This window comes from Hypomesus transpacificus, unplaced genomic scaffold (assembly GCF_021917145.1).
Source record: "Hypomesus transpacificus isolate Combined female unplaced genomic scaffold, fHypTra1 scaffold_199, whole genome shotgun sequence".
Lineage (NCBI taxonomy): Eukaryota > Metazoa > Chordata > Actinopteri > Osmeriformes > Osmeridae > Hypomesus > Hypomesus transpacificus.
In genome coordinates this window covers 288,831-316,600 of record NW_025813741.1, presented here as the reverse complement: position 1 = coordinate 316,600, position 27,770 = coordinate 288,831, and the positions used below count along the sequence as shown (strand labels likewise).

Genomic DNA, 27,770 nt, shown 5'->3' with positions numbered 1-27,770 from the left:
TGAAACCAACGGCTTTGTGCCCGTCTTCATAAGATTTACTTGACAGTTTAATTAAGAGCTCCATTGTGGCAGTTGTCGCATTGTTCGACATTCAGTAACGGATATTGTCGATGAATGGGAGTCTGTGAAGCATGAGGCGTGTGTGTGTGTGTGTGTGCATGTGGGCATCCGTGTCTGTTTTAAACACACGTGTACACACACATATCCTTATGCGCACACAAACTCACCCGTTTAGCCAGCAGGGTGAACTTAGCCAGTCTCTGCTCCCCGGGGTTGACCCCCCTGGTCAGTCTCTTGACCTGGATGGAGGGGTGGAGCTTCTGTAGATAGTCGTCTAGAAACCGCTGGATGACCCCCGCCACGCCCCGCCCCCTCTCGCTAGGACACACCCTCAGGCCCTCCACCACCACCGTACAGCCATCGTCAACCAGCAGACCCGACTCCAGCGCCACCTAGGGGGGGGGGGAGGGGAACCCGTGGGAGATGGACGGTGTTAGCGTGCGTGAGAGAGAGAGAAGACACAAAGAGATGATAAATGAATTAGAGGAGTGAGGAAAGAAGGAGTGTGAAGGAGGGAGAGAGAAGGAGAGTTAAGACAGGGTACTGGGTGTGTCTCACCAGTTTGTTTCCCCGCCTGGCCAGCATGACCACTCTACCTGGCTCAGTCATCCAGGAGTGGTAGCGACGAGGAAGGTAGTCATTACCTGCAGGTAACACACCTGCAGGTTACACACCTGCTAGTGACACACAGTTACACACCTGCTGGTAACACAGTTACACACCTGCTGTTAACACACAGTTACACACCTGCAGTTAACACACAGTTACACACCTGCTGTTAACACACAGTTACACACCTGCTGGTAACACACAGTTACACACCTGCTGGTAACACACAGTTACACACCTGCTGGTAACACACAGTTACACTCCTGCTGGTAACACACAGTTACACACCTGCAGGTTACACACAATTGCACGCCCCTGCCCCCACCCCCGAGCCGCCCCCCCAAACGCAATACGGATATATGACGTTGCGCGGTTGGCGCCTTCTGCTGGTTGTGTGGGACAGTTAATTAATGGATGCACTTTGGAAAATGCCACCCCACTCTTAAGGCGGCTGCCTATGTCGCCATTAGGAAGGAACGGCCCAGCAGATACGCATGTTTGAAGAAAGTTGAAGTACTGACTACACCTTTTCACTCAAGGTAAAGTAAATAAATGTTGAATCTGACATATACTTAAGTTAATAGTAGCCATTACTACTATCTGTTTTAGTGTCACGCTGGTAAGGACCTCACATCGTTTATGCATTAATACAACAAGACACTAGAGCCGCAGCGCATTCGGCAGGTATCAACCGACTACTTATAGGGAGTCAGATCGCTGAGTGGTGAGGGAGTCGGGCTAGTAATCAGAAGGTTGCCGGATCGATTCCCCGCCCCGCCAATATGACGTTGTGTCCTTGGGCAAGGCACTTCACCCTACTTGCCTCGGGGGGAATGTCCCTGTACTTACTGTAAGTCGCTCTGGATAAGAGCGTCTGCTAAATGACTAAAATAACTAAATGTAAATAACGCCTCCCTCATATACTGTAGGCCTATGTCCATGGGTGATCAGGAATGTCTCTGTTCTCAGTCATGTCGACATTACTAACTCCCTTTGTCTCATCCATAACATACTTTTTTTTCCAAAACTTTTTTTTCCAACTTTTCAAAACTTTGAAAACTTTTTTCCCCACTTTTTTTTGCTTAATCAAATTTTTTTTTATCACACATAATAAAAAGACTAAACAATGATCTTCAAAGCCACTTCCACAAAACTTCAGTAACGCGCATTGAGTGCAGGGGCAGAGTGCGCGTCAGGTAGGCAGACAGACAGGTAGCCCATCCAATCATTAGTCAGGGTACGGCCTAATGATTTGTTGTGTTTATTACAGTCTTGCGACGCCAACAGATGTCGGATTGATTTCATATTACCGTCAAACCTTTATATGTATTGATTGCTATAAAGATTGTTTATTGGCAAATATGACTAAAAAGTGCTTCTCAAACACGTTAGATACCCTGCTTTTAACATTATTAGAGCTATACATGTAGGCCTAAGCGATAGCTCACGACAGGCTGTGGTTGATGGTTACCACTATCACAGCTAAGGAACGTTGAAGTTCAGGAGCGAGGTGAAGACCCATCAACCCACTTCACCCACTCTCCAACCCCCATTCCCTGACGAGACCGACTACGTGATGACATAGTTACCTCCATAGATGCCGTCAGAAATGTCCATGACATCATCGTAGTCCTTCTCCTCGGCCAACCAGAAAGTCAGCCCGTCACCGCTCTCCCCGAGACAACTCGCCATGACAACCTTGCCGGATACCTTACGCGGAAAACACAGAACCAATTGAAACTTCTGTTGAATGTCAACGGAGATGCAAATCTATCTTCCCTTCGCTAACCTCTTTGACAACCTATTCAGCTCTGCGTGGATAGTACGAGGGCGCTCAACCGCCAAGATAATAAAGTTCAGAACTGTAAAGTACAGTACTTTTCTTATCTTATGTTGCAAGTTGGTAAATCATTTGCTGTGTCCTCATATAGAATGTCCACTGTCTCTCACGAGTGACTTTTTAAGAGAAGCGATTAAACGTTAGCGAACAGCATAGTGAACCAATTGTTTTAAATAGGAACTAACTAAAACATGCTATAGCCTATATAACTAAAACACCCATACATTTAGGCTAAATTATGTTGCAATCATGGCAAATAACGTTTTACCTTTTTGGAAATAATAGTACCCAATAACGTGCAAGTTGGAAATCTGACACATATACAGGCTAGATATGACTAATCCTGACCTAGTTGTGAAATTATGATTATATGTCGGCCTAGTGTCTGCTATTGTCCTTAGTTATTACCTATCACGTGACCATCTGAGAGCCGCTTTCCTGAATCTCCAGGAAGATCAGAAAAACCGTCAGTTCCGTTAACTTCCCTCGAGCTGCAGACTTTGGCCCTGAATAACAGTACAGACTACATTCATTCTCCTCACTTTCACCCACGACGTGACTCGCGTGTTTCTACAGAGAGTTAAACCGTTTGTGTCAACTAGTTTAACAATGATAGGTGAAGGTAAAAATATTAAAAGCATCTATGATGAACAATCTCTAACTCTTCGTAAAACCTTTAATTAAAGCCACTCTTTGAATAACGTATCACAGTTCAAATCTTCCATTTGCGTTGCAGACTACAATTTGTTGTTGTTGTGGAACGGTTCAAAATAAATAGTCTAAGTCATGTCGAAAGTGGTGCTTAAAACTCAAAGTTTTAATATAGCTCTACAAATATAGAAACATTAAGATATGAAAGCTCTGATACAGAGAGGACAAAAATGCCTTGGAATGAAAGCAAAAAATGACAGAAACAGATACATGGAGGACAATGGGTCCATCTAGTGGAAGATATTAAACTTGTAAAAATTGCAGATCAAATGATAAAAGGTTCAAATCTCCCATGTGCTATACCTTTCTTTGGATGAAAGCTAAATAACTTTTTTTTTTAAACATCCCCCTCCCTCATTACATTAAGTCATTTAGCAGACGCTCTTATCCAGAACGACTTACAATAAGTACAGGGACATTCCCCCCCGAGGCAAGTAGGGTGAAGTGCCTTGCCCAAGGAAACAACGTCATTTGGCATGGCCGGGAATGGAACTGGCAACCTTCTGATTAAAAGCCCGATTCCTTAACCGCTCAGCCTCTGAGCAGTCCCTCCCTCCCTCCTCAAAACTGTCTTTCCAGAAGCTCCTGTTCCCAGTAGCCTCTAAACTTCCTCACCCCTTCAAAGCCCTCACAGAAACTCTGTATCCCATCCAACAGTGAGCAGTCCATGTACACACGTAACATCAGCATCCCATTGCCACTAAACGCCCCGCTCGCCAAAACTTTCTGAAAATGTCCGACAAGTGCCGCCCGCGCCAAGATGGCGTCCGTCCCAAACGTGTCGATGTTGAGGCGCAGGGACCCTCCCTCGTACGGGATTGGATAAGGAGGGGTGTAGAAGCTGAGGAAGGTGGGTTTCTCCTGGTCGTCGACCAACCAGGAGAGATCCCGCCTCCCCAGGATCTCTAGGTTGGCTTCTATTGGCTGCAAGGGCTGCCAGTCCTGGATGATGGCGCCGCCCGGGAGTTGGACCCTGGAGGGCAGGTCTGGGTCCAGGAGAACCTTCCTCAGCTGCTTGTCGTCCAGGGGAACCAGGTGAGGGACGGACTTACCCGAGTCACTTCCTGTTCCTGTGCTGGAGTGTAGCTTGTTCTTGAGGTAGAATGTAAAGGAGTGGAAATTGACAGTTTCACCAACCAATGATAGAACAGCCTGGTGGTGGAGGGGGGGGGAGGGGGGGTGCAATGAGAGAGGAAAGATAAGGGGAGGGGCAAGAGAGAAAGAATAAACAAATAAAGGAAAAAACAAGTCAATGAATGATTACTATTGTGGCTTTACGATATGTTCAGCAATGCATACACACACTCACTCACTCACTCACAAACTCACCCGTTTAGCCAGCAGGGTGAACTTAGCCAATCTCTGCTCCCCGGGTTCGACCCCTCTGGTCAGTCTCTTTACCTGGATGGAGGGGTGAAGCTTCTGTAGATAGTCGTCTAGAAACCGCTGGATGACCCCCGCCACGCCCCGCCCCCTCTCGCTAGGACACACCCTCAGGCCCTCCACCACCACCGTACAGCCATCGTCAACCAGCAGACCCGACTCCAGCGCCACCTAGGGGGGGGAGGGGAACCCGTGGGAGATGGAGGTGTTAGCGTGCGAGAGAGAGAGAAGACACAAAGAGATGATAAATGAATTAGAGGAGAGAGGAAACAAGGAGTGTGAAGGAGGGAGAGAGAAGGACAGTTAAGACAGGGTACTGGGTGTGTCTCACCAGTTTGTTTCCCCGCCTGGCCAACATGACCACTCTACCTGGCTCAGTCATCCAGGAGTGGTAGCGACGAGGAAGGTAGTCATTACCTGCAGGTAACACACCTGCAGGTTACACACCTGCTAGTGACACACAGTTACACACCTGCTGGTAACACAGTTACACACCTGCAGTTAACACACAGTTACACACCTGCTGGTAACACACAGTTACACACCTGCTGGTAACACACAGTTACACACCTGCAGTTAACACACAGTTACACACCTGCTGGTAACACAGTTACACACCTGCTGTTAACACACAGTTACACACCTGCTGGTGACACACAGTTACACACCTGCTGGTGACACAAAGTTACACACCTGCAGTTAACACACAGTTACACACCTGCAGTTAACACACAGTTACACATCTGCTGGTAACACAGTTACACACCTGATGTTAACACACAGTTACACACCTGCTGGTGACACACAGTTACACACCTGCTGGTGACACAAAGTTACACACCTGCAGTTAACACACAGTTACACACCTGCTGGTGACACAAAGTTACACACCTGCAGGTTACACACAGTGACACACCTGCAGGTAACACATAGTTACACACCTGCTGGAACACTTAACCAAGTCCATTTCTCTAGCACATTTAAAAACAAGCAGTGTCAGCTAATACAAACACACAGTTACACACCTGCAGTTAACACACAGTTACACACCTGCTGGTAACACAGTTACACACCTGCTGTTAACACACAGTTACACACCTGCTGGTGACACACAGTTACACACCTGCTGGTGACACAAAGTTACACACCTGCAGTTAACACACAGTTACACACCTGCAGTTAACACACAGTTACACATCTGCTGGTAACACAGTTACACACCTGATGTTAACACACAGTTACACACCTGCTGGTGACACACAGTTACACACCTGCTGGTGACACAAAGTTACACACCTGCAGTTAACACACAGTTACACACCTGCTGGTGACACAAAGTTACACACCTGCAGGTTACACACAGTGACACACCTGCAGGTAACACATAGTTACACACCTGCTGGAACACTTAACCAAGTCCATTTCTCTAGCACATTTAAAAACAAGCAGTGTCAGCTAATACAAACACACAGTCACACACCAGTCACCACCACACACACATGCCTTTGCACACACAGTACACTGCCCAAGCTGTTCACTATTCACACCCAACTATTTCACACTCTACGCAAACACACCAGTCTGCTCACATCCTGACATCCATTTCTGCTGGTAAGAGAATCACACATGAACGGAACTTTGCGACCCGGCATTCTGGCCTACCTTGATAGATGTTATCTGAAATGCCCATGACGTCATCATAGTCCTTCTCCTCGGCCAACCAGAATGTCAGCCCGTCATCGCTATTACCCAGACAACTCTTCTCCATGGCCACGCTGCTGGAGGTGATGTGGCGAAGAACAAAGAAGTGTCGAAATAAAGTATTTAAAGAATTACAATTTCCGGCCATGCCAATGACGTTGTGTCCTTGGGCAAGGCACTTCACCTTACTTGCCTCGGGGGGACTGTCCCTGTACTTACTGTAAGTCGCTCTGGATAAGAGTGTCTGCTAAATGAAAAAAAAGAACAATTATAAAAAGCTGCAGTAACATTATTCACATAATTGGCTGGAAAGTAGCAAGTTCCAAAATTAGAAATTGACATTCCGCTGACACTGAACTGTCTGTGTCGCTAAACAACTGTCATAGGGCCTCATTAGCTGACACCAGGGCCGTACGCAGGCCCCAAAAAATACTGAGGTCATGAGTCAGAACTTCTAGGCGGGTTCGGGGGCATGCTCCCCCGGAATTTTTTAAAATTACATTATTTAAATATGGCCATTTTCTCTTATTGAGTCTTAAGGAGCAAAAACATCATCATTATGACATTTCAATATGGGGCGGTGTGGAGCTTTTGAAATTTTGAGGTAAACATGGGGCATTCTGAGGCTTTTTGAAGGACCTTTATGGGACTCATGAAGTAAGGGCAAGTTACCACCATTTTTTTTTAATTATTATTATATGGCAACGACGGTACGAGCGTTTTGATTGGATAACGGGTAGTCACCCCAGCGTGTTGCCCTCCTCGCCGGTCAATACGGATCCGTATTGCCCTCTGACGTCAGCTTCAAAATGAGCGATATCGAGGAGTCAGCTGCTGAGTTTTACTATCCAGATGATGCTGAAAAGCTTTGTCATCGAAAGTGAGGATGAAGACCAGACTCTTTGAATCACTTGTGTCGTTATTTTGTGATGAAATTAAAGCCATTTTAGCAGAACCATGTTCTCCGCTTTCTATCAAAAGTAATGAGTTGCTTGGCAACACATGAAACACACCGTGAGAAGACTTAAGAGCTAGCTACAATTAGCCTAAAGGTACCATTTATTTTCGTTTACAAAATGAAAAGAATCTAAAATTGCCATATAATAAACTACTTACTAACCTCGACCGTTCGGTCATGCCGGGAAATATCAAACTGAGGCTGGAACGTATCGACCGAGCGATAGCGAGTCAGTTTGATATTTCCCAATTGCCACTGAATTTCATTTTCAATCAATCACATCAATGACATATCATATCAATCGCAAAATGAATGTTGATTCAACCGGTGGAAATTGATTGACAACCGGTACTGACGGAGTTAACCAAACTTTGATTTGATGTTTCCTTATCTGAGTAGTACGCTGCTGCAATACAATATTTCCACATGAAAATGAATCTTTCTTCTCACAGTCATCTGCCACTTAAACTTCTCTTAACCTACATGTTTAGTTTGCTGCGCTCCTCTTCCAGTGACTGTAACTAACATAGGCTATTCACTAACAGTAGCGGTATGTCTATGGCGGTAACATCAGCGTCCGACTTGTGTTTGGTGGTTACCATAACGACAGTACGTTTTGTTGATGACGCGCAGCACATATGTCCAAACTCTTGAGCTACTCGGCTCTTCAAGTATAAAATCACGTTACGGTTTGTGGGAGACCAAGATCATCGTCCTGCAGTCAGTTTCACGTGTACTTTATTTTGAGTTTATATACCACGATTTAAGCAAAAAAAAAAAAACAGAAATACGAAAAAAAATACCGAGGACACGACCTCGGTGTCCTCAATGGTAGTTACGGCCCTGGCTGACACAACATGTTTATCGGGACAATTTTGTATTTATTTATCTGACCTATTGGACTTTTAAGCCTATCCAATTAACTCATTAGCATCTGGTCCAATAACGGAAAATCCGTGCTTGGTCTGGGGTCCCGGGCGCTGTTGAGGTGTCTCCTCACTGCTCGTGCCCACGTTGGGAGTAAGGACGGTAAAAAGCACGTAGGCTATCTTGCATGCGTGTGCTCCACCGCTCCCAGTACGTGTTTGCGTGTACTCCAACGGTAGAAAAAAAAAGATTGTTCTTTAATTTATAAAAATTAAATAAATAAATACTCTACTTTTAGATATTTTTTTGTCTTTTCAGAGAAGGAAGGAATCTTGAGATTGTTTATTTCTTCTGAAAAGCAAAGAGGTCGTTCCAGAACGAAGTTCAATGGTGATGTTCTTAACCTACTGTCTTACATAACTATTTTATATTTGACATATTAAGTCCTGGAAACATGTCCATGTGGTACCAGGCCAATTATAAGTTCACCAGACACAGCTAAAGTTAAGTAGAAACTAAGGTGGGAAATGTGACAAACCATGAACGCAAGTTACAGGAGGAGATTTTGCTAGCCTCTGAAAAACTGCTGACGATAAGCGAAACTTCATTTCCTCTGAGATACATTTGGGTGTATTTGCGAGGATCAAATTATAGTGCGTTCTTCTGTAAAATGTAGCCTGTAAACAAAAAACAAAAACTTACTCACGTTGAAAGCGCACTGCACACTTTTGAACCAGCTTGATATTGTTGTGTGTTTAATCTCTGATTGCAAGTTATTTGATCCAAATTGCCCGGGCAAAGCTCCGTTCCTAAACTATAGGCCTACGCTGTAGCCTACGTTACATGCGGTAATACAGTCTTCTGGAAAAAAAGTAGGCTGAATTGCACTCTGGGGAGAGAGGGACACACGAGTCACGACAGGCTGGTTTTTGTGAGAGTGCCCGCCTGCACAGTCACACTGATGTCTGATCATGTAGGCTATACCACAACGGTAACATTCCTCGCCGTGCAAAACTCATCCCATTCGTGTAGATAATCGCATCGGCCTATTTACATTAACTCATTTTGAGTATTCACAGTAGACTAAGTCACCCGGGCAAAAAACGAAAACCGGACCAGCCCCTCCAATAACATTGTCAGTTTCACAACCTCTGTTTCCGTTCTGTCTTTCCCGTCAAAATGTATCGCCTATATTAGCCTGAGCTTCTTCCCTATTAAACCAAGAGAGGTTTATTACACTAAGTACTTATTATTAATAGTCGCTGTCTATGCACGGTATGCAGAAAATCTAAAAAGCCACACTGTTTAAACTATACATTCAAACTCGTTTTCCTTCAGAATATATACAACCTTCAAGCGTGATGCAGTTGTGTGACGGCTAGCTGACTGTAATAATGCAGCGGTCCTAATACGCCACCTACCGCAGAATCTGAGAAATACAGGAGACAAGGACTTATAATGCGGGATGGCAAAGTATTTGTTGGTTCGTTCAAGTTTATTTCACTCCTATTTAACATCCTGACATTCCTATTTACAAAAAAATGACTATTGAATTACTACATTATATTCTATTCCATTTTAAACCTCACTAATACAATGTTAAAACATCTTCCATGGAGCAAAATAGGTAGAACTGTTAGATGTACTGATAAAATAACTGTTAATACTTTGTATTTACATACCAAAACACAAACACCGACTTCGTGGGCTGCTAGGTAGTTTAAGCTGTTAATATTTACATTTCAGAGTGCTCCAAACAGCATGCCAAATACCCTACTGGGTTTCTGCTGAAAATCATATTGACAAAAACACACCAAGATTAGAGGACCACTTCTTACATTTACATGTATTCATTTAGCAGACGCTTTTATCCAAAGTGACTTCCAAGAGAGAGCTTTACAAAAGTGCATAGGTCTTCTTTTGTCTTCATCCACCACACAGCTCTCTCTAGAGACAATCATTACGCCCTCCCAAATCATCCTCTAGCACTGACAATTAGTGAGTTTGTGTACCAGAACTGGTTAAAGCTTTTGAGAATGTGCCGGAATCATGTCATTGTGACATCGTCACAGACATGCTGTTCCTCTGGATGTTCCGCAGAGCTGCTTGTCGTGACCTCTGACCCCTGAGCCTGCTCCGAGGTCGTGGGCTCTGAGGTGACCTCTGACCTCTCCTCCGGGCTCGGTTCTGTGACCTCTTCCTGGGTCGAGGGTCGAGGCTGGGTGAGGAGAGAGTATACCTGGAGTACGTATATACACACACACACACATCACCTCTAGCTCCTACTGTAATTCACCTCGTAAACACAATTCATGATTACACGAGTACCCAAACAACACAGTTTAACTGACCAAAGGTGTGGCCTGGTCAAGGATGTAATTTCGACATACTAGAACAAATTTTAGACCTACTGTAAAAAATGAATGTTATGTCTTTTTTTTTTTTCGCAGTCACTGTTATCCACAGTGACATCACTGCCCTGTAGTATCTCTATCTATACATTATCACTGTCTTAGAGTATATAACATCTATATCTATAAACCATCATTGTCCATCTACAGTTTATATACATATACGTCCCATCACGGTGCAATACAGGCCGTGATGCTGTTGGACCTACCCGCTCTGGGTGAGCCGGTGGCGGGCTGGGGGGCTCCGGGGGGCCTGAGGGGTCTGGGGTCCGGGCCCTGGAGGTGCCCTGGTAGGACCTCCACAGCCTGCCGTACAGAAGGTCCAGCTTAATCTTGGCATAGAGCTTGGAGGGGTCAAACCCTCGGGGCTGGGGGGGCGCTGGGGGGAGGGGAGGGCAGGGATGGGACCCAGGGGCAGACTCCACTAGGATGTCCTGAAGGAGGAGGAGGAGGGGAGAGACAGGGAGGAAAGGGGAGATGGAGAGAGGAGGGAGGAAGGAGGGATGGGGGAGGAGAGAGAAGACATGACTGTGTGAAATGTGATGTCTCAAAATATCTTAATAGTTTTTAAATGAGTCACACACTCAATCTGTTACTGTTTATGACTTGAAACACCTTGTGTGGGAATGTGTGTGTGTGTACATATGTCTGTATGCATGCACGTGTGTGTGTGTACATATGTCTGTATGCATGCACGTGTGTGTGTGTACATATGTCTGTATGCATGCACGTGTGTATGTGCATGCCTGTTTGTGTTTGTGCATATAGATCAATTATTATTATTATTTTTATACCTGTGTGGGTGTGCGTGCGTGCGTGTGTGTGAGCGTGAGAACAAGGACACAGAGATGGCCAGGCAGCTAAAACCACAGGACACTGCCAGTAGAACAACAGGAAGCCAGATATAACCGGCTCTGAGTGGTTGCCATGACATCAGGTCAGTCTAAGAAACTGTGGTCTACTACGGTGGTACTGACATTTTGCAGGTTGTCACTTACCCTTTTTGCATTCCACAGTTCACACACACACACACTCACACACACAGACACAAGCATACAGTACCCACGCACACGTGCATGAACAAACACACCCACACACACACACAAACGCACACATGCAAAGACACCCAGAGACATACACACATTTTACCTCAGATTGTGCATGCAGGTCACTTAAACATGTGTGCACCTCAAACACTCTCCTTCTGGAACAAAGGAGACAGGAAGTTACACGGGTGAAAGACTTGGTTGTTACATGACGGTTGAAGATGTTCACGCCAGTGCTACTCAGAGGGAGAGACCCAGACATGCGTAAGGCAGAAGATAAAAACGGAAAGAGAGAAAAAAGATGAACAAAGAGAGAGAAGAAATACATTAAACAAAAGGGGTGGTGAGATAAAGACAGAGACAGACAGAGACAGACAGAGACAGACAGAGACAGACAGAGACAGACAGAGACAGACAGAGACAGAGAGAGACACAGACAGAGAGACAGAAGAGAGACAGACAGACAGACAGAGACAGACACAGACAGAGAGAGACACAGACAGAGAGAGACACAGACAGAGAGAGACACAGACAGAGAGAGACACAGACAGAGAGAGACAGAGACAGACAGAGACAGACAGAGACAGACAGAGACAGACAGAGACAGACAGAGACAGACAGAGACAGACAGACAGATACCTTCTACAGCAGTGTCTATAGCAGTTCTTGCAGAGTAAGTATATGGACGTGATGATAGACAGGAAACAAAGCAGAGCTCCTCCAATCAGCAGGGCCCATCGCTCCACTTCTCTGATCTGTACTTCCTCAGAAAGATCCCCCTCCTGAGCGGCAGCTGGACACACACACACATATACACACAGAGTGTGTGTATCCGTTTCTATCCCAGTGGGGCCTGACCATTCACTTAATGTCCATTCAAAATGGTGTTATCTTGTGGTCCCCACAAGGGTAGTTTAACGAGACCAAACACACACACACACACATAGTGAAGACAAACACATGAACACACACAGACTCCCCCACCTACCCATAGCACTTGTGTCCACGCAGCCCTGCAACACCCCCACTGGGAAGGCGTTGAAGACGCAACACACCCCCCCCTCCTCCTCCTCTACAGCGCCCCCCAGCAGGCGGAGGGTGGAGCTGCGGTCCTCCACGCTGCCTTTGACCCCCACCCTGTCTTCGTACTCTGGGGGGATGTAGGCTCCATGGACCGGGTGGAACACACCCAGGCTGGACTGGTTGGACGGCCCACGGTTCAAAACCCAGTTGACCTGGGTCAGCGTGGTGTTGGGGTCTCCTCGCAGGCAGCAGGTCACCTCCAGGACTCCCCGCTCCCGCCTGTAGGACACCTGAACATCGCAGGAAGCCAGGCCTGGCCAGGTGGGCAGGGGAAACAGGACGTGTCATTAGAGGTGAGGAGGGATGGTTTTGTGTGAAACAGTGGTCTTCAACCTTGATCCTTAAGAACAGGATAAAAGCGTCCGCTAAATTAATACGTTGACATTACATTGACTCTTTCCCCACGACAGTGGTTCTCAATTGTTCTAGACTGTTCTAGAACAGGGTTCTCAATCCTGCCTGACATGTTTTAGAACAGGGTTCTCAATCCTGCCTGACATGTTCTAGATGTTTCCACGACCTGTTCATTTGAATCAGGTGTGTTGGAACAGGGTAACATCTAGAACATGCGGGACAGCGGGCCCTGAGGACCCGGATTAAAGACCACTGGTGGAAAATTTCTGTTTTAGTTCGCTTTTGGCAGGACTTAGAGTAGCTTATTGTTATGGATGTGTATATGTTTGTAGACATGCATATGCATGTGTGTATATATCTTCATATGCAGATATATACACACAAAAAGCTGTGTTTGTACACAGATGCACAAACACTGGCTCGCAAATACACTGAAAAGAACTGCAGTGTCTCGTTAGTCACTAGCAGGCATTGTTCAAAACTCAAGTCACATTGTCAAAACGCTTCATAGTCAGCGAAACAGAAGTGGATAAAACTGACTGTCATTTCTTTCCCGCAAAATGCATTCACTTCCTACATTCTCCGCCAAAATGTACGCTATGTTGGTAATGCAGACCGTGTAGAGTTTTGAAAAAGTGGCTTCAATACTGACCAATGCATGTAAGCAACTGAAAAACCGTAAAGGTTTTTAAACATAACCGCACGTCCACACAGGCACATGCACCGCGTGCAACGCGATCCACACAGCCTCAACACCTGGCCGCCTCAAACCCGGCCAAGCATTGGCTTCCCCCGGGGAGCGTGCAGCTGTCCACGGTGTCGGTTTTCCACGGCTTATGTTTGAGATGGTTCTTTACGAACCGTGTGATGAGATTCGGCACGGCTACACGGAGAGATTCCGACTTATGAAGCCTTCGTCTGGAGGAAAGAGGCCTAGCTTATGTAAAAAGAGAAAACACTTGGAGGCCGTAAATGCTGACAACTTCTGTACTGAATAAAACAACTTAATCTCATGACAGACTCAGATAACTTTAGAAAGAACAGTACAGGATTTCCAAACACCACACAAATGTAAAGCTGCTATGCCACAGGTTCTGTTCGGCATTTTGAATCTTTCGCCGCGGCCGGAAATTCAATGGTTGAGGCCCTGCATTGTGATGTGATTCTTGAGTCTGTTTCATCCTACTTGCCTATGGGGTGTAAAAGCAACTGTTTTATCATTCAGGTGCTTACCGCTGGGCCACTGGAGTCATTATGAAGGTATGTCTTTGTGTTTACATTCACATTTAAGGTTTCACTAGCGATTCAGTTCATTTCCTAGATTGTGTTGTTCTAGTTTCTAATTGTTCCATAAGGATTATCCACATTTCTCACTGTGCCGCTTGTCACAGGTGAGGGATGAGGAACCTGCAGAGTAGCCTACCTGCTAGGCTACTACATGGATACAAGTGTCTAATAAATAAATGAAACAAGTAGGCCCATACGCCTGAACTAAAACATGTGTCCTGGCGTTTAGTAATAGCCTGTTTTCTAGTTTCAGCATGTATATTAGTTCTAGATGTATATTAGTTCTATGTGTATCTAGTCAGAAAGATCAAGTCAAGAGTGACAGATTCAGAAATGTGAATGCTCTTTTTTCATTTTTTTTTGTCTTCGAAAACAAGCTTTTAACGACCTTGACTGAAAAACAGAAACGACCTTGGCTAGTTGGTTGTCAGTGTGAGCCGCGTGCAGGTCTGTGAGGCCCACCTGTGACGGTGCAGAGCAGGATGAACCGGGAGAGCACCGGGCCTCGTCTCATCCCTGTCGTCGGTCCGCTGGAGGTCTGCTTTGTCATCCAGCTGCTTCTTCTGCGTCCCTTTTTGTTTCGCCTACGTTTGAAGAATTTTAGGAGTGTTTTTAATGTATTTGTTATAGTTGTTCCAGTTTTTTTGGTTTGTTTTACTTTTCGATTTTTGTTCTGAGTTTCGGGCGTCTTGTTTCGACTCTGAACTACGTTGCCGTGACGCTTCGTTTCGGAAAGGTCTGTTTCCTGCTTGTCTCGGTTCGCGAGCTTGTCTCAGCTTCCTGCTTTTTGAGAAAAAGAATGTACCACCAAAAAGATGTAAATGCAGAAACTGTACAGTCCCCCCTCTCTCTTTCCAAACGTGTTCTCGCTCTCAATATATCTCTCTCTACCTCTCTCACTATCTCTGTGTCTTTATCTCAATGTCTCTCTCCCACATCTCTATCTTTCAATCAGGTGGCCGTTAGCTGAGTTCAAAAATATGCACATCTCACCAGAATCTCATTTAACTACGCGTGGGTTCAGGGACTTTTATTTTCCGCTGTACCTAAACCAGAAAACCACACGCACACACACACACACACACGCACACGCACACACACACACACACACACACACACACACACACACACACACACACACACTGACGCAACTAATCTGACGTTCTTTTGAAAAATGTGTTTTTTATGTGAGGTTATTCTGCTACCTGTGACAGTGTGGGAAGTGGGGTGAAGATCCATCACTAAGACGAGCTGAGACAACGAAACAACAGCATATCTGTTTCTGTTAGGCTACTTTAGATTTGGCTGACTGGATGTGGTATGAATTACAGACTGGGGGATGGGGAGGGATGGAGGGCAGAGGGGTGGGGAGGGGGGGGAGGGGGGCTCGAAATAGTTATTTGGAGTTCAATGACAGCTGTTTGGGGCCTTGGAATGGGAAGCCATGCAAGCTGTTCTCTCTCTCTCTTTTCTGTCTTTCTCTCTGTCTCTCTGTCTCTCTCTCTCTATCTCTCTCTCTCTCTCTCTCTCTCTCTCTCTCTCTCTCTCTCTCTCTCTCTCTCTCTCTCTCTCTCTCTCTCTCTCTCTCCCTCTCCCTCTATCTACTCCCTTTCTCTCTCTCGTCCACACACACACTTTAAAGATTAATCACCCCTGAAACGCATGCTCAGACCGGAGGTGAGAGGGTGCACTTCACGTTTTAGCCACCAGGGGTCAGATGCACGTCTCAGCTGCCTTCATCGCAGCAGGATGCGTTCGTATCCAAGTATTTATAACCTCTCTGCAAGCTGGAGGGGAGGGAGACGGATGGACGGAAGAAAAGATGGATGCATGAGGTGTGGATGGATGAGGGGTGGATGGATGGATGGATGAGGGGTGGAAGGAGCCTGCAAAAAACACTTGATCACTCCTGTGACGTATTCTTTGGCCTTCAACACACACACACACACACGCGCGCGCTACACTGAGGTGGAGGTGAACACAGTTGCAGTGTTGTGATAGATGAACTTGTCACCCAGGGTTCATTACTGAAGGCTTCTGGGTAATGCTTCCGTCCCTCAAGGTCAAAGCAGCCAACTGGGGCCAGATTGTCATGGTTACATAACAAAAGGGTTGGAATGTTGAGATTACTGTTGGAGGTGGTGGAATCTGTGACAGGGAATGTACATGTGTGTGTGTGTGAGAGTTTGTGTGTGTGTTTGTGGTCACATGGAGTAAGGTGGTTATTTCAAACTAAAAGTTTGAAATGACCCGAGTCTTGGGGGATTCCCCCTAAAATGTAATCATAAAAAACGGTTTTGATACACTGGACTAGATTTTGTTATACATATACAGTATATATATATTAAAGGGGTCCTTATAGACTGATTGAGTCTTGGACCCCCCCCCCCCACATAATTTTGAACCCTGCGTGTACTAACAAGGACTCCTCTCTCGCTCTTTTTCTCTCATCTGCCCCTCTTTCCTATTCCATCTCCTTCCCATCCCACACGTACTGAACCAACACAGAGGACAAAAACTTAAAATACGATTTTTAATTTCCTTTCCAATGAGTACAGTCCCTCCCTCCTGCAGGGTCTTTAACCCTTTGACCCCCCCCTCCCCCCCCCCCCTCCCTTCTCCTTTGAGGGAGCTCTTAATTTATGCCCATTGACCATCTCTCCTCCCTTCACCATTTATTTCTCTCGCTCTCTCTCTCTCTCTCTCTCTCTCTCTCTCTCTCTCTCTCTCTCTCTCTCTCTCTCTCTCTCTCCCTCCACACACTTACACAGGCACACACGTACACATCCACACACACACACACATCCATACACACCTCCACACACACACACACTTACACAGACACACACATCTACACCGTCTCTCCTCTCTCCCATCCTTTTCATCTCCTTTCCTCCATCATCCCTCTCTCCTCTCCTCCATCATCCCTCTCTCCTCTCCTCCATCATCCCTGTCTCCTCTCCTTCTTCTCTCTGAGCGTGCAGACTGGGACTGTTTGAAAAGCCTGCTGTTCTGAGAGGATTGCCTTGTCAACACAGAGCACTGCAGAGCTGTACAAACACACACACGGTTCCCACACACACAGACAGAAACACACATGCACCCACGCACAGGGCACACAGACATACAGACACCCCTACACACACTCTATACAGCAGCCCTCCTACACACACACACACACATGCTAGGCAGACACACACACCCATGCATAGGCACATGCATGCTGACTTACAGACTCCCATACACACACTGACACGTACCATACAGACCCCCCAACTCCCACACACACACAAAGGCACACACACATTACACAAACACACACACCAACACTATATAGACACGAGCACACACACACCCACACTAATTGACAGTCATGCACGTGTGCACACAAATACAGCTGAAATTGACAGCTCCACTATTTTGAACACAGATCTAAGTCATGCAACCGTTTTACTGCATGGGGGCTGTGGTATTACAGCAGGGTTGATGAAAACCATGTGTTGGCACAACATGAGCCTGTGTGTTGTGTTGCAGGAGCTGTGTGTGTGTGTGCGTGTGAGCGGGTTGTCTGTCTGTGTGTGTTTGTGCGTGTGGTGAGTGTGTCTGCGTGTGTGTGTGCTCGTTATATTTAGCTTGCCATCATCACAACACACTGACTCCTACCACTGCTCTGTCAGCTGCCAGGGTTCCACATCATCGCCATGGAGATATAGATAGCCACGCCAGCGACATGCGATTATGCCTCATTTCGAGAGTCCCCTGTTAAGTCTGTAAATGCTATTAACAGAACCACGGTTCTACTCATGTTCAGGTCCGTCAGGGGTTCTCCATCCATTGGAGATTTTCCGTGTAATTAGATCATTGCAGGTTTAAAAATAAATGAAAGTATATGTATAGTTCTGATGTATCCTCTACCTTGGATCCGTACTGTAGATCCTTTGTCCTCGTGTCTGGTTGGAAACACGTTAAGGTGTGGTACTCCTGTAGCTTACGTTGTTAGGGATTGTAATGTTATGGATGTAATTAGTTGATAAAGTGGCTTGCTTGGCATGTAATCTGTAGTTATTATTAGTAAAGGTAGAGCAAAGGGCTGGTGGATGATGATGCTTATGTGGAACCAACAGCACTCTCTCTCTCTCTGTCTCTCTCTCTCTCTCTCTCTCCCTCACTGCTGTCTATCTCTCTCTCTCCTTCACTCCCCCTCTCTCTCCTCTTTATCCCAGTCTTGTTTTATCTTCTCTGTCATACCCTCCTTCAAGCTGCTCTCCACAATGAAGGAGTGTGTGTGTGTGTGTGTGAGAGAGAAAGAGAGCTTGTGTTTGTGCATGTGTATGAGACAGATCTTCTGTGTGAGAAAATGAGTGTGTGAGAGAGGGCGAGAGAGGGAATGTGAAAAAGAGAGTATCTGTGTGTGTGAGAGAGAAGGAGAGCTTGTGTGTATGCGTGTGTGTGTGTGAGTGAGTGAAAGATAGTAAATGTGTGTGTGTGAAAAAGAGTGTGTGTGTGTTTGTGTGTGTGTAAGAAAGAGAGCTTGTATGCGTGTGTGAGAAAGAGAGAGGGAGAAGGAAGATGAAATAGAGAGTCTCTGTGTGTGTGAGAAAGACAGCTTGTCTGTGTGTGTGTGTCTGTGTTTGTGTGTGAGTGTGAGGTAACGCAAGTTCATCATCTCTTACATAAGCTTCACATCCTATAGTCTCCCTCCGTCCCCCCTTGTCTTGGGTTCATCTAGTCATCGTCCTCCTTTCCCCTCTCTGCTTCTCCCCTCTGATGGGCTGACATGTGCTTGGCATGGCATGGCATGGCTAGGGGCGAGGAGAAAGCCTACCAGCTGAGGGGATGGGGCCAGAGTGGCTCATGCACACACACACTGCAGGACACACACACACTAACACACACACACTTTAGGACACACACACACTAACACACACCCACACTGCAGGATACACACACACTAACACACCCACACACTGCAGGACACACACACACTAGCACACACACACTAGCATACACACACAAACTAGCGCACACACACTGTAGGACACAAGCTAGCATACACACATACACACACTAGCACACGTACACACACCCGCACGCTAACACAAACACAACCTAAATCACACATGCTGCGCACACACTCTCAAACCACACATGCACTGACACACACGTACGCACACGCAAGCCAGCTCACACACAAATTCCCGCACGCACACACTCTCAAACCGCCACACACACACACACTCTCCACCACAACCACGCACACACACAACCTTCCAATCAGCATTCCGCCCCTCCCCCCACAGCAGAATGGGAAGAGAGGAGGAGGAGGAGGAGGAAGTGAGAGGGGGCAGGGAGGGCGGAGGGGGGGGGGTGAGAGAGGAAAATTCCACTGGGATATTGTTTGGTCCAGTGGTATTATCCAACCTTGGGGTGTCAGTGGGAAGAGGTGGCAGGAAAGAGAGACTGTGTGCTTGCTCCAGGAATCCAGGGCGTTCGAAGTCATGTGACATGTTACTCATTCTGTGTGTGTGTGTGTATTTGTGACCGGCAGTGATGTATTTGTTTGTGACCATGTGGGTATTTGTACCCTTAACGGTAAGGTTTTTTATTAGGTTGTCAGTTTTTGCGTGTGTGTGTGTATGTGTGTACATACATCCGCATAATTCAAGAAAAGTCAGTTCTCGCCCTTCAGCTTCTAATGTAAAGAATTAGATTACATGTTTGAAGATTAGAATCTTATCATGACATCATGATTCTTGTAGAACTAAAACTCCATTCCTATTATGACATCATGATTCTTGTAGAACTAAAACTCTATTCCTATTATGACATTATGATTCTTGTCGAACGAGATATTTACAGAACTAAAGCATGGGTTACTATTATGAGTGATTCTCATTGTGGATCGCTCCTCCAGGTTGTCAAGTATGTGGCATGAGAAGAATCTGTCTAGTGCCTAAATACGTTTCTGCTTAGCAGGATGCAAGGCCAGGGTTATTTCTGGGGCAGCAAGGATAATTCACAGCTCTCCAGAACTGCGGTGTGCTCAGTTAACCAGACAGATTCTCGGTCATTCAGACTGGGAAAGAAACAGTCACAATGTCAAGAAACGAGTTAGACCTAAACCCACTCGACATTTAGGCTTAGTAGCCATTTTGGATCCCAGTTTTGGTTGGTGCAAAGCAGCAGAACACATTTATGCAGAGAGATGAATAGTTTAGACCCTCCCTGAAAACCTAACAACACTAACAAACTTTAATTCCTTCCTACTAATGGCTTGATAAAATATAGACTTAAAAAAAGGTTAAATTAATGAATGGTGCATTAATAATAATAATACAAAATTGTATTTGTAATATGCCTTTAAGGATGTTGAATGAATGGAAGGAAGTCAAACTATTCTGCCCGGATTCCGCTGATCCATTTACGTCATAAAGAACCGTGTTACCAAGTCTCTCCAGAACACCATCTCCCCTCACCCTCCTAACCGTGTGAGTAGCTAACCGTGTGGTTCTGGTGACAGACCAGATGTGGTCGTGTCCTCGCGGCCCTGCCTCTGTCTCAACCAGCCAGGATACCATCATCTGGAACGACAGTTGCTAACAACAGACCAGAAGATGGATGCAGGTTTCGAGGCGGACAGAAGGGACCAAGAGGCCATCGAAACAACGTTCACCAACAACCAGTAGTGCAGGGCAGGGTTAGCGTTAGCATCTAGGGTGAGGAGAAATGTTTGTCCCCATGGGTGATCCAACCTCGGTTTAGAAACATGCCATTTCCATTGTAAAAAAACCCCCAAACCCTTCGAGCCCTTCTTCAACATCCAGCCCCCCTTCTCTCTCTCCCAGCTGGTTCCCTCCTCCCTCCCTCCTCCCTCCCTTCATCCCATCCCCCCTTAAGACATAAAAGTGAGCACTCTATAAATCCCTTGGTGACAGTTAAAGAATCCTCGGGATAAAGGGTTCTATACAGAACCTCAAGGTTTCGGATTCTTCACATCCTTCTGGAACCCTCGGGGGTTCTTTTTGACCTCAAAGGAGGTCTTCCGTTGCCATGAACACTTCCGTACGCATGCAGCAGAGCCTGTTAGCTCATGGCAATAGGTGCTTGAATGAAGGAGATCATTTAAACTTGAAGGTTTAATTTCACACCCCCCCCCCCTCACCACCCTTTTCTCCTGAACCAGGGTTCAATTCCAATGCCCGGGGGTGAGAGGGGTGAGGGATGGGCCTGTCCCCAGTGAGAGGGACTCCTTTTAGGGCATTAACTCGAGAACAGGTGGGGGGCAGTTGGACTTAAAAGACCCAGTCTGACTCCGCAATATCGTAGGTCAGAAATGGCTGCCATTTGTTGTCGACATTTCGGTCCTTTTCTATTTCCGTTTTGCCGTTAAATCGTCACGACGACCCCTTTCATCCTCTTTGAGTCTTTCCATACACTAACCAGCACTCAAAATCACATGGTGTTCGAATCTCGTTACAGTCACCATAGATATTCCACACAGTCTTATATATAACGTTGTGTTTAATGTCAGTTCATTAAAGTTTGACTGTTAAAAAGAACAGACTGGCTTTTAACCATAAATGGGCGTTTGAGTTGAATACAGTACAAACCAGGATTTCCCCCCTTATCTCTGGCTGGTTCATCAGCAGTGTTGGAGAGGATAAGTGTAGAACAGGGACATGCTAATGTCACTCTACTGTGTCTCTCTGACGATCACATCCATGTCTGTGTTTTTTAAATAAAGACAGGGAGGGGGGAAAATAGGGGGAAACAGAGCGAGAGAGAATGAGTGAGAGAGAGAATGAGAGAGATAGAATGAGAAAGATAAAGAATGAGTGAGTGAGAGAGAGAGAGAATGAGTGAGAGTTATTGAGTGAGTGAGAGAATGAGTGAGAGAGAGAATGAGTGAAAGAGAGAATGAGTGAAAGAGAAAATGAGTGAGAGAGAGAATGAGTGAAAGAGAGAATGAGTGAAAGAGAGAATGAGTGAAAGAGAGAATGAGTGAAAGAGAGAATGAGTGAGTAAGAGAATGAAAGTGAGAGACAGACACAGAAGGGAACGTGAGAGTAATGTACAAAGTCACATGACAGAGAGCAATCGTCAAGAGCGACACATGTTCCATTACCAGGTACTGAGATGGAAAAACACCAAACCACCTCCTGCGTGCTGGGCGGTGTGGGGTAGGGTTTCGTGATCTGCTCAGCTGTGCGTGTGTAATTCCTCACGACACACACCCTCTCCTCTGTCTCTTTCCCTTTCATTCTTTCGATTTCATTCTCACACACGCATGCACACATAAACACACTTTTCCTGGTATGCCATTACGGGGTGGGGGGGGGGGGATTAGGACGATTCTAAGGGCCCCTGGTCACAGCAGAACCCCGTACTCAGCTGTGTGATGTCGATTTTGGGGCCCCGAGTACAAATTAGCCAGGGGGCCCAGAAACCCTAGCGGCGCCCCCCCGTCTGTCAACACACGCTACTGACCTAGCTACATATCGTGGTGCTCCGTGATCAACCCAGCATTTCAGACTGGCATCAGACCCACCCAGTGGTAGGGGCAACGCCGCTAGGCAACGTCGCTGGGCAATGTCGCTAAGCGATGGCAAGTGAACAAATGGGAGGACATATAATGGTCATGTCATGGATGGTGTGATGAATCAGTGTGATGAACCAGTGTGATGAACCAGTGTGATGAACCAGTGTGATGAATCAGTGTGATGAATCAGTGTGATGAACCAGTGTGATGAACCAGTGTGATGAATCAGTGTGATGAATCAGTGTGATGAATCAGTGTGATGAACCAGTGTGATGAACCAGTGTGATGAATCCTAAGTCAACCACTGGAGTGTTTGAATGGATCTGGAAAAGTGTGGACAGACAAATGTTGTGATAGGTCAACGTGTGATGCCTGCTGGGTTTAGTTAAATCTACCTAATTTATCTATCTAATTTTCTGTATTTGCATAGCCATTTCTTGTATTTCCACATTCATTACCTGTATTTGCAAACCCATTTCCTGTATTTTAACATCCATTTCCTGTATTTCAACACCCATTTCCTGTATTTGCAAACCCATTTCCTGCCGTGCTTTACCTTTGCACACACATTCACCGTAAACCCAAAATGAGCTTGTGTGCAGTATGTGTCGGTCGTTGACATTTCTTTTGTGTTCATTGGTCGATAAAGTGTCAAGTCTGTTTTGTGTGCAGTGGTTCTGATTTGTATGTTTGACACTACATGTGTGTTCTGAGTCAGCCTGCTGTTCATGATGCGTGGACCAGTGTAAGAGTGACAACGTCACTCTCGTGTGTTAGTTTTGTTGTTTCCCCTCTGTAAAACACACACATCTCACCACCCCACGTTTATTTTAGCATTTTCTTTTCTTTTCTTAATTTTTTTTGTCCTTGTAAATGACGTAAAGTCTAACACAAAAGCGAGCTCTTGCTACGTCAAAGAGCAATCTAACAATCTAGCATGCATTTGTTGCAGTTGATTTTTTTTGTTTCAGAAAATACTAGTTTCTTTTCTTTCTTTTTTTACGACACCTAACAAACTAATAAAATCCAAACAGAGAAGTAAGAAATAAGGGATAAAAACATAAAATGGTAAATAAACAATCAACAAAGAATGTTCTTAAACTGCCAAGATCATCACAAGTCCGAAGTGGTCTCCAAACTAACATTTCGCATCTTAGTACTGAGTATTCTCAATCCTCATTTAACCACCATTTACTCCTAAAGCAAAAAGTACCACTACAATAACACATACACAATTAGCAGCTATACGACTTAAAATAGATTGCTTTTCATCAATCACAATGTAAGAATGATTTCACAATGTTCTACAAGTTACACACATGTTTGTCTATCTTTGAGGCTGCAGCTTTTTTTAGTCTTTTAAACAATGTCACAATAACTACTGTTGCATACACTTAACGATTTATATATTATGTCTGTTAAATGTTAAAAGGGTCCTTGGTTGTGCTACAGTATGTATCCAGTCTAGTAAGAAAGAAGAAGTATATAGATGTTACCACACAGGTACAAGAACTACAACAATGTTATATAAACGCAAGCAAAAAAAGGAAAAAACGTTATATAATACTACCCCTTGTAGCCAGCAGTTTAAGATTATACAGCCTTTTAAAAAAATTGTATCCCATGATGTAGTTTGTGGCTAGGTTTACACCGAAAATAGTTTTGTTTGAGTGTCTGTGTGAAAACACTTTTAATTCAAGTTCTCTCAACCTCTTCTGTGTCTCGTTGTCTGAACTCTGACCCAAATACATAATCAACTTCACTTTGCTTCCCACCACAAGTAACAACATATCTTAATTCACTTTTATACCTTTTATATAAATGCAGATGCTCGATAACTTCTGCCAAAATTACCAAAAATACACATTGTATCTTAACACCAAAACTAACATTAATTGATAAAATAACTGGGTTAAGTGTTCACTTAACTATTGAGATTCACTTTGCTCAATGTAAACCTAGCCACATATTTCGACCCTCAGAGCCCCTTCATCATCATCATCATCACCTTCATCATCATCATCACTCCACAACAACATTCACACGTTTTGCATTCAAAAAACTCATACAATACACCTCTCATGGATTAAGGTTTTTTAGAAAATTATTGTATTTAAAATAGTTTTGCATCTCTCTCACAATTACTTTTTTGTTTTCTCTCTTCAGAAAACGGAATAATAATAATAATAAATAAAAATAACAACTGTATTTTGTTTTCTTCAATTCCGCTTTTCAAATCAATCGCTTGAGAATAAGCGTGCAAAAGTTAGGTATATATATATATATATGTACAGTTTATACTGTAAATATAAAACATGAAAAATAATAAAAAATAAAAATAAAAAAACATATTTCAGAAAAACAAAATGCCTTTGAATAGCATTAAAACTGTAGTCAACCCCTGGACAGACCAACAGCTGACCATTCACTAATAAGTCTCACGTACATTATTATTTTTATAACTCTTTGACTATGAACCTTGGTTAAGATGCGCCTCTAATTCAAACCCAGTGACCAGGAACATACCAGGAACATATGCAGTTGCAGTATTTTCAAGTGGTCATCTGAGAAAGCAGTGGAGATGAACTGTAACCCGTTTTAACACAGGCCAACTTCTAGGTGAGATGTAAGCTTCTACACACAGCAAGAACAGATTTACCGTGAGACTAAGGTTGTGAAACATGCCAGCTGCAGGTAGGTCAAACACGATGGAGACATGTGATAACCCTCGTGACCTTTGACCCCTTCCGGGCTCCTCAAACTGTTTGACCGCTTGGTTTGGGTATGTGAAACCAGGAAGTGTTTCAGGTCTGGGAGAGTCACCTGACCCACATCTGAGATTTACAACAAACAGAGTCAGACATTGGTCATTTAGTTGGACCCTTAGCGAAATAGTTGGCAACAGGTGTGAATATTTTTTTTACATTGAACATTGAAATTCTGAAAAGCAAATGACCATGGCTTTGAAACAAGCCTATTTGTGAATACATTTTTACAAGGCTTTTTTTTTTCAGATTAAACTTGAATTCACTACGAAAAAAAAAGGAGATTTATTTTACGAATCTCATTTAGGCACAGCAGTTATTGCCATCATTCAATTTCCGTTAAATTTCCGTGATAAATTTAGAGGGAATTTGAGTTTTTATTGTTGGATAAGGTCATACAGTGACGCCGTCTTAAAATGACCTCATACAATACCACCTTAGGCCATGACACCTTCTTTTCAATATGTTAAACTTGTTATAACTGTGTAATAGCTGTGCTAACTGTTATATAGTGGTGTTACGACTCTAGGGGTAGGGTGGCGTACAGTATATCAAACACTGTTGAGTCTTTGGCAGGACTGTCTGCGACTAGAAATTTGACCCGAAACATCAACCTGTTTGGGGCGGTGGCCACCTTTTGAGGCGGTTGTATCGACATGGCTACTGTCGTCTTTGTTTACATCTTCTGATGTGTGAAGCTTTTACGAATTGTAACTGTTTGAATTTGAATTGTAAAAAGTGATAGTAAGTATAAAGCAGTTAAAGAGTTTTCCCCTGAGGAATGACAGTTGACAGTTTGGACCATTTGATCAGGAAGCTCAGAAAACTGAATGACCATGTCTGGTGTTACACACAATTCCCTCCACCATTATCAGGTGGGAGTGTTACAGAACAAAGGTCCTCCCACCATTTTTTAAAACATTTATCCCCAAGGCAACGGGGGTTCTTGGAGACGCAACCGGAGACTGAGTATTCGGCCTTTGTAGTAGATTTCACCTGCTAAAGTGCGGATAGCAACTACTTTTTTAGAGCGTTCAAACGTTTACAAAACTACAATGTTCTTGGTGTTCCTTCCTGTTAGATGGAGCCATCAAATGTTTATCTCTCTCTCTTTATATTTATATATATATCTACTGTATGTATAAGATACATAGATGGATGGTAAGACTACATAATAATACAAATGCAGGGCTGTGCTGCTCAGGGATTGGTCGGTGAACACGACACGATGCTTGCACACACAGAGGCTATATGTACACAGGTCCAGTTGCGATTTACTCCCTTCACCCCAGGTTCCCCTGGCAACCACAAGGATGACACGTTTAAGCACAACAACAGTCAAGTTGCATACAGTTCATCGAGGCATCGAAATGACAGTTGTATGTATATGGCCAAGCGCATTGCATTGTGGGATACCACATTGGCTTCGTTCAGAAGAGATTCCTCCACAGAAGGATATTAAGAAGAAAAGGCTTGGTTTGGAGTTTAGGCTCATAGAGCATAAATTGGGGTTAACATTGGTCAGCATTTTCTTTCTTTTATAACTGTAGAGATCTAAGCAAATTACTTCATTTACACCCACATTTGCCAATCAGTTGAGCTTTGGTTGTGCTTTTCTGCTCAGTTCCTTAATTCCCCGGTCCATGACCATTAAAAATCTGAATTACCCAATCGGCTTTGTTTAAGATTTGAAAACCGACAGATTTAAGACATATTTGTGGGTCTGAACAAAATAACTACAATGGATTCAGGGAGAAAGAGAACAAAAGAAAACGAATAAAAGAGAACCACATCCCAGGTATGAATGATGCATTATGGGAAAGTGTGTGCATGTGGGTGTGTGTGCTTGTTGAGGGAAAGAAACTTCCTAGCCACTTGAGCCCTAGTTCAACCTCTCAAACTGTACTGACACCCTGTCCACTGGAGATATCATTGCTCATTAGATTGACAACTACACCCTCTGCATTATTCAGCACCTGTCACACAAAACTATACCTCCTCATCGGCCAGATATATCCACCACATAACCCTACAGTAGATGTACCAGCATAACTACACGTGAGATGCATCTGGAACTATCCAACAAACCTTTCTTTCTCTTACTGTCTCCTGTCCATACCATCCCCCCAGGACTGAACCCTACCACCCCCTGACCC

At 44.7% G+C, this 27,770-nt stretch overlaps 3 protein-coding genes across 19 annotated transcripts; all 3 read right to left on the bottom strand.

Annotated features, from left to right (window-relative positions):
- Nucleotides 1–19: 19 nt before the first annotated feature.
- LOC124489714 (probable N-acetyltransferase 16) lies at nucleotides 20–3,106 on the bottom strand. 2 transcript variants are annotated; one of them, XM_047052114.1, is made up of 4 exons: nucleotides 2,918–3,106; nucleotides 2,259–2,379; nucleotides 619–704; nucleotides 20–452 (listed from the first exon to the last, which is right to left on the bottom strand). In XM_047052114.1, exons 2-4 carry the CDS (start codon nucleotides 2,359–2,361, stop codon nucleotides 180–182), a joined length of 462 nt encoding a protein of 153 aa, XP_046908070.1. In that variant the 5' UTR covers nucleotides 2,362–2,379; nucleotides 2,918–3,106; the 3' UTR covers nucleotides 20–179. The 2 variants fall into 2 exon arrangements, with proteins under 2 accessions (XP_046908070.1, XP_046908069.1); XM_047052113.1 differs by lacking the exon at nucleotides 2,918–3,106 and adding an exon at nucleotides 2,778–2,911.
- A 199-nt stretch (nucleotides 3,107–3,305) lies between these two features.
- LOC124489707 (probable N-acetyltransferase 16) lies at nucleotides 3,306–9,543 on the bottom strand. 14 transcript variants are annotated; one of them, XM_047052094.1, is made up of 7 exons: nucleotides 8,836–9,473; nucleotides 8,157–8,480; nucleotides 6,524–6,548; nucleotides 6,266–6,378; nucleotides 4,935–5,020; nucleotides 4,550–4,774; nucleotides 3,306–4,372 (listed from the first exon to the last, which is right to left on the bottom strand). In XM_047052094.1, the coding sequence occupies exons 4-7, from the start codon at nucleotides 6,369–6,371 to the stop codon at nucleotides 3,782–3,784; spliced, it is 1,008 nt and encodes a 335-aa protein (XP_046908050.1). In that variant the 5' UTR covers nucleotides 6,372–6,378; nucleotides 6,524–6,548; nucleotides 8,157–8,480; nucleotides 8,836–9,473; the 3' UTR covers nucleotides 3,306–3,781. The 14 variants fall into 14 exon arrangements, with proteins under 14 accessions (XP_046908050.1, XP_046908051.1, XP_046908058.1 ...); XM_047052095.1 differs by lacking the exons at nucleotides 8,157–8,480; nucleotides 8,836–9,473 and adding an exon at nucleotides 9,480–9,543 and having other exon boundaries at nucleotides 6,266–6,381; XM_047052102.1 differs by lacking the exons at nucleotides 8,157–8,480; nucleotides 8,836–9,473 and adding an exon at nucleotides 9,480–9,503 and having other exon boundaries at nucleotides 6,266–6,369.
- A 62-nt stretch (nucleotides 9,544–9,605) lies between these two features.
- si:ch211-196f2.6 (immunoglobulin domain-containing protein) lies at nucleotides 9,606–15,325 on the bottom strand. Of its 3 annotated transcripts, none has more exons than XM_047052105.1 (6): nucleotides 14,773–15,325; nucleotides 12,575–12,922; nucleotides 12,226–12,379; nucleotides 11,690–11,744; nucleotides 10,750–10,974; nucleotides 9,606–10,347 (listed from the first exon to the last, which is right to left on the bottom strand). In XM_047052105.1, the coding sequence occupies exons 1-6, from the start codon at nucleotides 14,858–14,860 to the stop codon at nucleotides 10,177–10,179; spliced, it is 1,041 nt and encodes a 346-aa protein (XP_046908061.1). In that variant the 5' UTR covers nucleotides 14,861–15,325; the 3' UTR covers nucleotides 9,606–10,176. The 3 variants fall into 3 exon arrangements, with proteins under 3 accessions (XP_046908061.1, XP_046908060.1, XP_046908059.1); XM_047052104.1 differs by having other exon boundaries at nucleotides 9,606–10,368; nucleotides 11,690–11,741; XM_047052103.1 differs by having other exon boundaries at nucleotides 9,606–10,368; nucleotides 14,773–15,324.
- Nucleotides 15,326–27,770: the final 12,445 nt, after the last annotated feature.

Bases quoted from the DNA above. Each gene is read 5' to 3' on its own strand.
- si:ch211-196f2.6 (XM_047052103.1), bottom strand. From the start codon at position 14,860: ATGACAAAGCAGACCTCCAGCGGACCGACGACAGGGATGAGACGAGGC. The intron at 11,745-12,225 runs GTATCTGTCTGT...CCTTTGTTCCAG, and splicing joins TATAGACACTGCTGTAGAAG to AAGGAGAGTGTTTGAGGTGC. The intron at 10,369-10,749 runs GTAGGTCCAACA...TACGTACTCCAG, and splicing joins CACCGGCTCACCCAGAGCGG to GTATACTCTCTCCTCACCCA.
- LOC124489707 (XM_047052088.1), bottom strand. From the start codon at position 6,452: ATGGCCGGAAATTGTAATTCTTTAAATACTTTATTTCGACACTTCTTT. The intron at 4,775-4,934 runs GTGAGACACACC...TCCCCCCCCTAG, and splicing joins CCAGGCGGGGAAACAAACTG to GTGGCGCTGGAGTCGGGTCT. The intron at 4,373-4,549 runs GTGAGTTTGTGA...CTCCACCACCAG, and splicing joins TCACCCTGCTGGCTAAACGG to GCTGTTCTATCATTGGTTGG.
- LOC124489714 (XM_047052114.1), bottom strand. From the start codon at position 2,361: ATGGCGAGTTGTCTCGGGGAGAGCGGTGACGGGCTGACTTTCTGGTTG. The intron at 705-2,258 runs GTAACTATGTCA...TGTTACCTGCAG, and splicing joins TTCTGACGGCATCTATGGAG to GTAATGACTACCTTCCTCGT. The intron at 453-618 runs GTGAGACACACC...CCCCCCCCCTAG, and splicing joins CCAGGCGGGGAAACAAACTG to GTGGCGCTGGAGTCGGGTCT.